Below are 13,725 nucleotides of genomic sequence, written 5' to 3' on the forward strand. Positions count from 1 at the left end.
TGAGGTTCTTGCAAAGTTCAAGATAGATGAGGAGGCTCTGATGTAGAATGGGAGGCCGTTGAATGCTATTCCGTCAACTGCTTTTCCAGAGAGTGGAGATCCAACACGATGTGCAAGAAAGCTACAAAAATACAGGCTTGCCATACGTTTTGCAGAGTAATGCATCTCCTCCATTGCTTACCCCCGTCATATGCATAAAATATGTATTTTATGCATATGGTTCTCACCTCCTAAACAGGGCCGGACTGACTACCAGGCATTTTGGAATTCTGCCGAGCTGGGGGCAGAGTTCACTGCAGTGGGGGCTCATTTCGTTCATGGAGACCTGCGTGTACTTTGAAATAATTAAAGCAAAACAAATTTCGTTCAGTACACGCAGGTCCCCATCAACTAAATCTGCCCTCAGGTCAGTAGCATTCCATAACGCCCGGTAGCCAGTCCGGCCCTGCAGAGGAGTCACCCCATATGTGTTGTTAACTGTCTGATATTCTGTAACACGTTGTGTTCCAATGCCTCCACCAGTCAAAACATGAATGAATGATTGCATATTTTGAAATTAATGTACTACAACTCTCACGCTTAAAAATGGATGCATATAGAACGTGATGCTAACAGCAGAAGGGATTTTCCAACAGAGAGATTCCGAATGTGTAATGGATGTGTGCATTGGGCAGGTGTTTCATTGAACATCTGGGAGTGCAGTTTCAAGAATGGGTTTGGACCAGACTACAAGTGTTGTCTGCCAGTGACATTTTATGATGGATTGGTTGACATTACTCAAGCCGGCGGAGTGACAGGGGTCTGTTGACAGCAGCAGGCACCCGGCTCTCTGCCCACAGTACTAAGGGACTGCATTTTTCTGGATGGGTCAAATAAGGCCTGCCCAAGTAAATGTGTGTCATTTAGTTTCTAAACCTAAGTTTGGCAGAAATGGAATCATGTATTAAAGTGCCCATGCTATTGATGATTCTGGTGTTTGGAGCTGTGTAAGAATTAGCCAAGACATGATGACCTATGCTCAGTAGGTATTGTGAGGAAGTAGCTCGAGAAATCTGGGATCATGTGAAGTTCGCGATGGATTCCTTAAGAGCACCAACTTGGTGATGGTCATTTGTCAAATAGGAAAGAATAAAACATGTTATATTTCTGTATAATTGTGAACCACTGCATGCTTCCGTTTACGGAAAGGACATGGTGAGATGGGTCAACTCTACCCTAACGTTTGAAGGCACTGACGTATAAATCCTTCTTTTTAAAATAAAGCTATTTTGTTTCATAAATCGTTGCCTATTTTCAATGTGAATTTTTCTGTTACAGCTATGTGGAAGGTCATGACTCGTACAAGGAAAATGCAAAAAGAGGTCCCTTCCTTTGTGAAAAAGGCATGTATCTGTGCATGCTCCAACCACACCCTACATGCCACCGGTGCGACATTTACCCATGACTTATCCAGAAGTGCAGAACTAAAATACATGCAATACATGTCTGCTTTGTGGATTTAACCATGCACAAAATGTGGCTTCTTAGATTATATGTCCATGAAAACACTGAAACCAGGTGTTTCGTAAATCGGTGCCATAGTAGAGTTCTAGTTATTTGTGACACACCTTGAACCCCATGGTGGCGAGCATCGAGCTTCTGATGGTGAAAGCATCCACACTGCCATTTTGTTTACGTACTTTGGGCCTTTTGCGCAGGTCTGATCTGTCTTAATGCAGGCATTAAGGATTACAGTCTTTGGGATTGATGCATATTATGTATACAATATTTCCCCTTTGCATTAAATTCCGTTCCTTCTCTAGCCTTTCCCAAAAATACATCCAGTGTTCTTTCACTATCCACAAGTCCGTTTGTGGTTTCCATTATCAATCCTCAACATCCAACATACCATGTGTGAAGTATCCGCTTCCTATGATGCTCTCTAATTTCGTTGCTTTTTGGACCAATATATGTTTGATTTGTGCTATGGTCTGTGGTCTCTGACACATCAGGACTGCCTAACACTGTGTCATCTAACTAGGCTGACACTGGGGCTCGTCTAATATTATTAATTTGCAAATTAATTCGCTAGACTAAGTACATGCCGCACTGTCAAGGTGCCTATGTGCTAATTTATTCAGCTCTGTGGTATATGATTACAAGATAGCTGTCTTGAGTACCAATTACCTTGTCCATTTATCTGTGTGCTTAGTTGCGTAACTGTGAACTAAGATATGTTTTAAGTGCCTGAGATGGCCAGGCAGAGAGGCGGCAGGCTTGCCTGCAGCTGCATCTGACAAAAATATGCATTTGGTCTGATATTAAATCTCAGTCCTGGCAGCAGTTATTGGGTTCATACATTAAAGTTATATTACAATTAGATCAAATATCATAATAGGGCACAACGTAATCAGAATATAATAGTTTGTGATGGTTTATACTACTAAGGTGAATCAAGAAATATTGGATACCTCTGGGTTTGCCTTAGAGACATGGGGTCAGATATACGAAATTTTTGCGACCCGCAATTTGCAACTCGCAAAACGGAATGCACTAATGAGTCTCAGACACATTTAACGATTTCCAATAGGGTAGCAAATGGCCTGCCTTCTCAATGTTCATGAGGCAGGTCGCAATATGCGACCCACTGGGAATAGCATAAACCCACAGGGATGGTGGCCTGCTGGGGTCAGCAGACCACCATGTCCGTGACTGGTTTTTAGATAAATGCAATAACAACAATTGATGGACCGAATGCAAAACAATGTCATACATTCACCCTAGTACAGAGATCTGGGCCTAAGTCCTTCTTTTTTTGCTCACCATGCCATTCCAGTTTGAACCCATCCATATGCAAATCAGTCTTGACCCTGTGCCCAATGGGAACAGTCCAGATCGAACTGCCAGGCCCTCCCTGGACTGGATACAAACATCCTAGGATCGGTTTCGGGGTTTCACACCTCGTCAGCCAGGATAGCTTGACACCAGTGGCATGGAGAGCACAGGACCCACGTCTGGGCATACACGTCCCACTGGCGGTGACAAATGCAAAAACAACAATTGATGTACAGAATGCAGAACAATGTCATATATTCACCCCAGTACAGAGATCTTGCCTAAATCCATTGTTTTATGTTCATCATGCCATTCCAGTTTGAACCCAGCCATATGCAAATCAGTCTTGACCCTGTGCCCAATGGGAACAGTCAAGATCGAACTGCCAGGCCAGGTCCTCCCTGGACTGGAAAAAAGCATCCTAGGACCATTTCAGTTTGAACCCAGCCATATGTTATGTTATGTTATGTTATGTTATGTTAGTTTTGTCTTTTATAGCGCACGGCTACTCCATAGAGTGTTCCGGCGCTTTTATTTAGAAACCAATCGCAGAGTAACACAACACAATAAAGCAAAGTGGATCAGGAACAATCAAAAGAAACAAACTACTGGGCAAAAAGCCAAGTTTTGAGGCCCTTCCTAAAAATCAGCAAGTTAGAGGTGCTGCGTAATGCCAAAGGCAACGTGTTCCACATCTGTGGCGCCAACAACCCGAAAGAACGGCCCCCAATGCAAATCAGTCATTACGTTGTGCCCAATGGGAACAGTCCAGCCAGAACTGCCAGGCCAGGTCCTCCTAAGCATCCTAGGACCGGTTTCGGGGTTTCTTCCCATATCAGCCAGGATAGCTTGACTTCAGTGGCATGGAGAGCACGGAATCCAAGTCTGGGCATACCCGTCACACTGGGGGTGACAAATGCAAAAACACCAATGTGGTGAGCAAAAGAATGATGGCTTTAACCCAGATCCTTGTGATTTGGGGTGAATGTTTACATTGTCCAGGATTCCATCCATCAATTGTTTCTTTTGCATATGTCGCCCTAAGTGGGAAGGGTATGCTCAGAATTGGGTCCCGTGCTCACTACACCACTGGATTCAAGCTAGCCTGGTTAATGAAGGGTGATGCCCTGAAACAGGTCCCAGGAATTTTGTTTCCGGTCCAGGGAGGACCTGGCTTGGCAGGTCGGGCTGGACTGTTCCCACAAGGTACAGGGTCAAGACTTATTTGCATATGGCTGGGTCCAAACTGGGGTGGTGTGGTAAGCAAAAGAATGATGGATTTAACCCAGATCCTTGTGACTGGGGGTGAATGTTGCATTGTCCAGCATTCCGTCCATGAATTGTTTCTTTTGCATATGCTTTTTAGATAAAGCAGTTAAAAAAATGCAGCCCATTCTTCTTAAAGGAAAACAGGATGCATTTAAAAAAAGATAAATTAAATGTTTCTGTTTTCACTGCTAGTCACAAAGGAGGTGACTGGTTTGCCACCTACTTTAAGTAGGAGGTAAACTGCTATCGCAAAACAGTTGTACATGGCCTAGGGACTCGCTGTTAGGAAGGGATGCCAGTGACACAGCCCTTCCTAATAGCGACTCGCAAACCCTTTTTTGTGAGTCGGTAATAGGTTGGCCCGATTTTCCGTTTGCAACAGGTGAAAACAGTCGTACTTCAGGCCCCAACAAACCTATAGAAATGACTCACAACTGATTGAGACTTGCAGGGTCTGCCACACAGATTTGTAAATAAACAGCCTTAACTTGTCCGGTCCTGATTCTCCAGTTCTCTCAATTGTAATAGACCTCAGTACACCCATGTATAATGTTTAGCAAAAGGGGTAAGAATGCTCTAGCTTTTCATGAAAGTGAGTGGACTTTGCGAGTCATTATCTGTCATGAAGAATAAACTAAACACTGCTATGAAAATAAAAGTGAAAATAGGGGGTGAGCTACATCTATAAGGATTGGTTTAGCTCAGAGGCCTCAACGGTGTGCCTGTAATGAGCTTCTGATGTTCAGTGAAAATAAACCGGACCTACTAATATTATTAGCATTGTAGTAGTGACCACATCGGACAAGATCAATTAGTGACCATAAAATGCAACATCAGTGCTATAAAAAATACTTTATCACTTTGGAATGCCTTTACGTGGGTAACACATAATAGCCATAACTGAAATGTCAGTGGCACCAAGGTAATAGTATGAATAGGAAGTCTCCTCAAAACTGAATAATGCATCACTAAAACATCACATTTAAATATATTTTGGAAATTCTAGATTTTTTTACGAAACCTGAGTTTATGAGTTCTGAATAACACACATTTGCATCTCAAAAACACACACTTTTAGATTTTGGTATACATATATTAATTCAACAAAGAAAAGCTTCTATTTTAGTAGGCTGGGCTACACACAGGTGAGCTACTTACAGGTAGCTGGAGAGCTACCAGGAGCACACGAGCTACTCATTGGAGAAGCCTGGTTTAAGGTATCCTCTAATTACATGCTAGCCAAGCTCTCTTGGAAAGCATGTAGAACCATAGCACCTCCAGGGCTAAAAAAGAGAAAAGAATCCAAGAGAAAAGAAGCCTAGAATACATACAGTTTCTGTAGATGAAACACACTGTACATGGCTGGAGCAAATAGTGCACAATTCTAATCACCCAGTCTGTATCTCTTTCTCCAACCACTTGCTACAAGTTTGTAGAAAGCTGCCTCCTGAACTGAATTTAATGCTGACAGGAGATCTTGTTCAGCTATCGACAGTCTGCTGGGCAGTGCCATCTTATGGATTTTTGGGGGACCCAGGCAAGCATATTTTGGGGGACTATGTACAGAAAACGATGTATTTTATTATAGATTCCTGTTAATATAGGACCCTGTGATACCAAACAATACTCATTTATATGTTAAACTTTAACAGGATCACTCATAAACTGTTGAAAGATGTCTTTCCTGAAACAACAAAAGTCCTTAAGATGACACTGGGTAGAGAGAAAGAGTCAGAGGTAGAGGAAGTTAGAGAAGGAGATAGCTTTAGATAGAATAGACAGAGGACAAACAGAGAGAAAATTCACTTTTCTAGTGTTCCCCTTGAAAGGTGCGGGCCCTGGTCAGGTGCCCACTTTGACCATCCCTTAACGTCTCTGCTGCTGGAGATCTGCCCACTGATGCCAGAGATGCCTGGAGATGGGAGACATCTACTAGAAAGTCGTGGATGCCACCTGCCCATATATTCTCTAAATAGGGCAGAGTGGACATTCGCTGCTTTTTTGTCAGACACCCCATATCTGTCAGACTCTAAACCAGGCCCTTAGTTTTTTTTACTTAACTTATCTATTCCTAAGATCCAACTCCTCTCCCAGCTACCCCTTTACCATCTGCACCAAGGATATTACTAGTCCCTTAATTGTTCTCCTCCTCTTTCCCTCATGCTGCACAAGTGTTTTGCCCCATTCATCCAGAAAAAAAAAGTTGGCATCATTTTTCTCGATGCCCTTTGCAGTTTCGTGAAACAGTTTATATGCCTGAGAAGTTGGTTGCTAATATCCTAAATGACCCATGTTCAAGATACCATGCTTTCTTTTTCTGATGTACCGGTAAATGTGCATTTGTGTACCACGAAGTGAGCTTTTGAAATTGGTTATGTTTTTCTTATTTGCCTGGTGCAAAGATCCATGGATTTTCAAACCGAATTCCTGCCTCATACCATCTACATACATTGTAGTGGTAAGCCTTAATTTAGAGTTAATCGCCATTACCAATTTCGACGTAAACTGGACTTGGGGATGCTTAATAATGTCATTTCATATGTGTCTTTACCGCCAAGTAGAAGTACCTAAGGGGTTTATGGATCCATATACACCAGGTCAAACTTGCAAAATGTGTCTCTGGAAAACAGCCTGGTAATAGGGAATTACCAGCAGAAGACATTGAGATAATAACGATTTCCCTGGTAATTCTTCATTCCATAAGGGATGTGTCATGAATAATACCACATCCCGAAATTTCCAAGAGTATCAGTAATTTTGGGTACATAAATGAACATATTGGGAATTTCAAAATAGTTGGAGTGAGGGACTGTGTTTTGGGGAATTGTGTTGGTTTCACATGCATTGTAGTAATGAAATTTCAGTCGTAGAGTAGAACAAACAAGAAAGACGTTGCATATGCAAGTGTGCATTTAAGGAATCTCTATTTGAGATTCCTTAAATGCAATGCATGAATCATTTTAAAATTGCGAAATTGCAATTTTGGGCCGCTATTTACCGAGAGGTCAGACCTCGTGGTAAATAGCAAAAACTTAGAATAATGCATTTAAATGCATTTTTCTAAGTTGCATGTTACACACACACATGTCCTTTGGACATGTGTGTGCGCAACACCAATGTAGATTACATTTCAGGGGTGCTACAGGGTGTCCTTTGGACACCCCTGCACCCTTGAAATCGCATCCTTATTTGTGATTAGCTAAATGCTAATCGCAAATAAGGAATAACTCCCAATTCATTCCTATGGGCCTGTAGGCCCATAGGAATGCATAGGGAGTTATTCCTTATTTGCGATTAGCAATTTGCTAATCGCAAACAAGGAACATGTAGGAATCGCAATATTTTTTGCAATTCCTACATGAATCCCGTTTTGCAAGTCCTTAATAGCGAGTCCTTATGAATCGCTATTAGGGGCTCGCAAAATGGGAGAATGATGAATCTGGCTGTAAGACACGTGACAGTGCCAGGGGTGACGCAATACCACGATGGCATACGGTTCGGGGTTAATATATTGTTCATAATATATGCCTCATGTGTTGTAATTTTAGCCCCCCTTGTGCTCCCACTTTGAGCCAGATATCCTTAAACCAAGAACAGTTTCCATACAGGTTTTTTAAATATAAATCATTAATATGAAAATCTAAACTACAAAACCAAGAAAGCAGGATGCTATTCGCAAAATAACCACGACTGGCTAAAAGTGTCACATATGAAATTCTGCCTCTTTGCAGTTGTGGAAATGCAGTCTGCAAGAGTATAAATCTGATTCAAGGTTGAACGAATTTACATTAATTTTAAAATCAATATATTCCAAATTGGATGCAAGCCAGTCTATCAAGTACAAATCTATAGGCCTAAAATATCCTAATTAGAATATCGACTACTTAGATATTGTAAAGTTAATTCCATGTAGGCAGGCATTGATTTTTTATGCTTATCTTCACATTTACGTAATTTGAAAAGATATAAATGGCCAAGGCGCATGTATGTGAGGTTAAGTATATTAAATCTAGAAGATCCGTTGCAATATTTTAGCAGTCGATATTCTTGTAGAATGAAATGTAAAGCTCAATATGTTATTGGAAGCCATTATAAAGTACCCATATGGGAAGAGTGCATTGGCTTCACTTCTCTACATTACACTTAGCAGGTGCCCTTTGATCTTGCTACTGCTGCAGGTCAGTTGTGCGCTCTGCTCTTTCTGTCACAGCACCAAGGCGGAGGTACCACCCACTGCCTTCAGAATTTGTTAGTGGAGAGATGCGCATACAGCCAAGGGAAGTCCTTCTACATTAAGGTATTAGTTTTAATTTTTCTCATCCTACTAGTGCCAAGATTGTGGGCCCGATTCGCAAAGGCTCTCCGCACTTATGGTGGAGGTTCCCTAGTCGTGGCGGGGGGCTGCACTCATGACGGGACCTCCACATTGCATTTTCTCATTGAGGATGTCCCGCCACAAGGGCGGAGGCCCTTTGTAAATCGGGCCCTCAATGTTTGCCTGCCTGCACTGCTACTTCTCTCACAGTTTCTGAGGGAAGAACAGTGCCCACACTGTGGGGCATATTTACAAGGCAGAGGCGGAGCGCAGCGTTAGCCTCCTTGGCTTAATGCTGCGCTCCGCCACTTCTGAAACGCAGGGCTGCATGAGAATACAGTGCAGCCTTGCATTTCCCCCTTTGGTGGTACTAATGTAGCTGCTCAGCGCCAACGCAGGCACCCTTGCACCATAGTGTGCCTTCCTACACATAAACAACCTGAAATGGAGTTTTGAAACGTCTATGTGTGCTACATAGTGCAGCACGTAACTTTTATTTATTGATTGTTTATGTGCAGGAAGGGACACATTCCTGTACATAAACAATTTATGGCTTTTTGCTGTTTCTATGTGTGCTGCACAACGCGGCACTCATGGAAACAGCAAAAACAAGGAGAAATTAAACATTTCTCCTCATTGAGCCAGAGAAAGACCAGGTTTTCCCTGGTCTTAATTGTTTGGCTGCCCCATACTTACGTCCCTTGTAAATATGGGGCAGCTCCGCCGTCAATGGGCGTTGCTGTGGCACGCCCACCACAACACCCCTTGCCCGCCCCTTTCACATTAAGTGTAGCGTGAAAGGGTCCTATATTCACAAGGTGGCGTTAAGCCACTGCTAAATTTCTTAAGCTGCCTTGTGAATAAGGTGAAGCCCCTATCGCCATCACTACGTCGAGAAAAGTGACATTGTGGTGGTAATAGGGGCTGGTAAATATGCCTGTGTATCTGTCCAGGAGAGGGCACAGAAAAGTAGCTGCTCTCTAGTAATAAATAATTATTAATGAGTAGTGACAACGTTTTCTTATTGTAGGTGTTTTCACTGACGTGAGAACGCACTTGAAAAGAAAATGAATGAAGGAAGTAGATAAGGACATTATACTCTCACATATTATATAAGTATCCAATCTCTCATTGAGAAGAGCCTGGTCACATTGTGGGCCTACTTGGAAATGTGGCTCCATTTCTACAATGTATACACTAACACCTCTATGTTCACACTACGCAAGCATACATCCACTCAGACAACTATGTAAACCTTGCATCCAAAAACCAAGCAAGAATTGATTTTCATATTTCAGAATTAGAAAAAAGAAGACTGGCTAGAAACTGTTCATAAAAAGCATCAGGAGGACATAAGCTGAGTATGTTTTTTGGGGTTGTCTTACCTACTCATCATAGAACAATGCAGCATTTCTGTAATATGTCTTGATTCAATAAATAAAACGGCAGCTTTGAACATTTGCACTGATTCACTTTCTGCGTTGAGAATGACTTAAGAGTGGGAAGAGTGAAGAAGGGGGAGAAAGGCTGAATGTGTGAGTGAGTGTGCGAGTGGGAAAATTTATTCATAAATAAGTGTCTAAGCTTAGGGAAAGAGTGACAATTCTTACCTGTGTGGTAGAACCTTCCTGAAAATCCCAGATTGAAAGTAAAATTTGTTACTTTTGTTCTGAGCAGATTTTGGGTATCCAGCAAAGCCTGCAAATAGAAACACATATTGTTAATGCAAATTGAACCTTTAGTAAAGCAATATTAGCAGTGCAGTAATCATCATTCGACAATATGTCTTAAAATGTTTTTCACAATACACCAATCCTAAGTATTTCTGTAATAGCTAGGCTTAATACATCAATATCGTTATTGACTCATGTTCCTTGTTGCACACTGGACCTTTTTATACTCTCACCGGTGCCATCGAATAATTCCAGCCCATGTTCTGACCATACAAGATACCACATCAGAACTTCCCTTCCAGGATAGCCAGTGCTGGACTTGGCTCCGATAGAGCAGGAGAATTTATCTTAAAATAAGTGCCAGAATTTACACTAGACAGTAACACGAAAATAATTAATAGAATGAAACATAGAAAAATATGACTTTTCTTAAACGTGAAAAATTAACATGTAACATGATTTTTGCAGTAAGCACTCATTTCTATTGTAATTATACTAATAGACCAGCCAAGGCCTCTTCCATCTTCTTTCTTTCTTTCTTTCAGTTAATATTCTTTCTTAAAAAATAAATGATTTTAGGAAATGCAGAACTATGCAATATTATTTGATAAAAGATTCACACCTAACTTGCTTAAACATGTCATCTCTTTAGAATGTGCTGACTTAAAAAACATATTTCTTCTTTTCCTATTTTAAAAAACATATTTCTTCTTTTCCTAAGCTACATGTTCTCGTTGTATTTAGTTACGTTTTCTAGCTGCCACATATTCACAATGCTGGATACTGAATACCTGAAAACGTGAATCTCATGACTTAATCTTGTAGGTTACAGTTATAATGTTTTTGTCTTTAGAATAGTTCATTGTTACGCAGTGGATTACTGAATAGCTATTAGTTTAGATTGCAGGGCTCAGAATGATGCTAATGCACATGAATGTTTAGCAACTAAGTTGGCACCTATAGATAGCACCTTGTCGACTTGGTATGTTTACAATGGGAATGAAGGATGAAGCAGAAGACGATTGGAGGATTCTTCCTCATTGGCTTAAGATCACCTAACACCAGCATGCATTGTTACATATGTTTTTGTGTTTATAATATATGTGTCCCTTGTTAGAATTAAGTCAGTACTGTCCAGACTAGTCCAGGCCATTCTTCTGGGACCATCTCTTTTTTTCCCCTTAGCACTTTTTGCCCTATTAGCTGTGAGCTACTGCTGACGGTGATTTCCGCTACCTACTACTTTCTGGGTGTCTATTTTGGTTAACGGTTACGGCTACTGCTGTAATTATTTTCTTAGCTTAACTTTGAACAGTTGTTACTGCAACTGTTTGATGAGCAGAGACTCATCAATGTTAGAAATGGGCGGTTCTCTAGTTGGCAGTGGTATGCAGAGTACGTGGATCACACAGCTAGGATAACCCCTGTTCACCTCCTTGGTAGCTTGGCACGCGCAGTCAGGCGTATCTCAGAGGCAATTTTTAAAGCATTTCTACACAAACACACAGTAAGACAGTGGAAACAGTACAAATGGACACCATACCAGTTTAGAAAAATAACCAATCGTTATCTAAACCAAGCAAGACCAAAATGACAAAAATCCAACATACTTAAATCGAGATTCACTTTTAAATCCTTAAAACAGTGTTATCTGTATAAAACTATGGATGCATCACTTTTAGCACAAAGTACCTGGGTTGTGTCAAAATCACAAAGTGAAAACAGGTGTAGGACAGTGAGTCACCAGAAAGCATAGCAATGCATTGGTTCCTTACATGTAGGGAAGGACATGTGTCAGTTCCTTGCTCCAAGGGGAGGTAATGCATTGGTTCCTTGCTGCTTCACAGGGAAGGTGATGCATCAGTTTTTTACTGTGAGAGGAGGTGATGTGTCCATTTCTTACTGAGTGGGGAGGTGATGCATCGTTTCTCCGGACACATGGCCTCAGTACGTTACTGAAGCCCAGGATCGACAGAGTTGGCACACTGGTGCGATGCATGGAAAATTCTGAAGTGCTGGAGTAGATGTAGTGTGGCGGAACATGCGCTACATTGATTGTTCCAGCCATGTGCAGTTGATACGTTGCTTCCTTCAGCTGCACAACATGGCCTGCATCAGAGCCGGAGAGGGAGTCTCGGACATCGGAGACACAGTGCTCTAGAGTCAGGCTGTGGTGGTTCTTCTGCCTACGACCAGGTGCTGCATCAATCATTTCTGACGCACAGTGGCAATGCACATGTTTTTCAACTGCACAGCAAGCTTGCAGCAGGAAAAACGGCGCTGAAGGGTGATGCATGGATTTCCAGTTCTTCTTGCATGAGAACCCACATCCAAGAGCCCAGAACCGGAATAGGCATCGCTTGGCAGGTCAGAACTCCCAGCAGAGGAGTTCAGGGACTCCAGATGAAGTCTTTATGGCCCTTAAACTTCTTAACAGGAGGCAAGCATACACAAGCCCATGGAGAATTGTCTCAAGCAGGGTATCAACGCAAAGGTCCAGTCTTTAGTCTCTCCAAAACGGAAGCAGAAACTGCAGACCAACCAAGCAAAGCAAACACAGCAAAGGGGTAGTACTCCTCCTGACAGCTCTCTAGCTCTTCCTCTTGTATGTATGTATTTTTTTTGTAAAGCACGCGAATCACCGGGGGGCATCTCGGCACTGTATACCGCTGGGGAACCCGTCCTGGCTGTCCCTGTGGGATGGTCCCTGCTGGGAATCCCCAAGGTGGAGCCAAGCATCCCCAGCGTTGGGGGGGGCGTTGTGGAGATTAGGCAAGCTAATGCCCAGAGTTGCCGAGTGGGACCCCTGGTTAGAGTGGGCACCGAGGTGAGAATTATCGAGTCCGCTGACCCTGGTCCACGACCCTGCCGCGTCGGGAATCGAACCCTGGTCCCGGGCTGACTTCTGCTCTCGGGTCTGCCGCCTCTAACCAGTGAGCCACACCACTCCACTCTTGACAGAGTCTCCACTTGATCTAGAAGTGTTCTAAAAGTCTGGGGTTACAGGTCCAATAATTATACCCCTTTTGGCCTTTGAAGTAGGCATACTCTAAAGGATAGTCTTTGTAGTGAACATATCTTGCCTTGCCCTGTCCAGGCTCCAGGCACACTACAGGAGGGTGGAGACATCATTGTGAGAGGACAGGCACAGCCCTATTCAGGTGTAAGTGACTACTACTCCTCCCACCTCTCTAGCTCAGGAAGACCCATCAACCTGGTGATGGGCCATCAGGATATGTAGGGCACACTTCTGTGACTTTCTAGTGTAAATACACAAACAGTCCAACTATCAGTCTAAACTAGATGTGGATTCCACAAGCAGACAGAGGCCCAGAATGGCCCAGCAAGAAAATGCCCACTTTCTAAAAGTGACATCTGCAAACATACAATTAAAAAAACATCTTCACTAAAATATGTATTTTTAAATCTGGAGCTCAGGAAGCCCAAACAACAAATCTCTAGCGCTTCCCAATTGAAAGTTACTTTTTCAAGATGTTGTATGTCAACTGCAATGATAACCTAGGGGAAAGATAGTGCTTGCAAAAGTGAAAAACTAAAATTGGCAGTACTTCACTATCAGGGCATGTAAAAAACACCAGCACATGTTCAACCTTTCACATACACTGCACCCTGCCCATGGGGCTACCTTGGGCC

The 13,725-nt window shown here is 42.4% G+C and overlaps 1 protein-coding gene across 1 annotated transcript in view; it reads right to left on the bottom strand.

The window, feature by feature from the left end:
- LOC144819957 (bifunctional heparan sulfate N-deacetylase/N-sulfotransferase 3) overlaps window positions 1-13,725 on the bottom strand; it is a 532,418-nt gene that overhangs the window by 370,663 nt on the left and 148,030 nt on the right. The window contains exon 2 of the mRNA XM_078677644.1: window positions 10,009-10,096. Coding sequence (XP_078533770.1) covers window positions 10,009-10,096 — 88 coding nt within the window. The remainder of the gene's footprint in view (window positions 1-10,008; window positions 10,097-13,725) is intronic.

This window comes from Lissotriton helveticus, chromosome 2_1, assembly GCF_964261635.1.
Source record: "Lissotriton helveticus chromosome 2_1, aLisHel1.1, whole genome shotgun sequence".
In the NCBI taxonomy this organism is placed as follows: domain Eukaryota; kingdom Metazoa; phylum Chordata; class Amphibia; order Caudata; family Salamandridae; genus Lissotriton; species Lissotriton helveticus.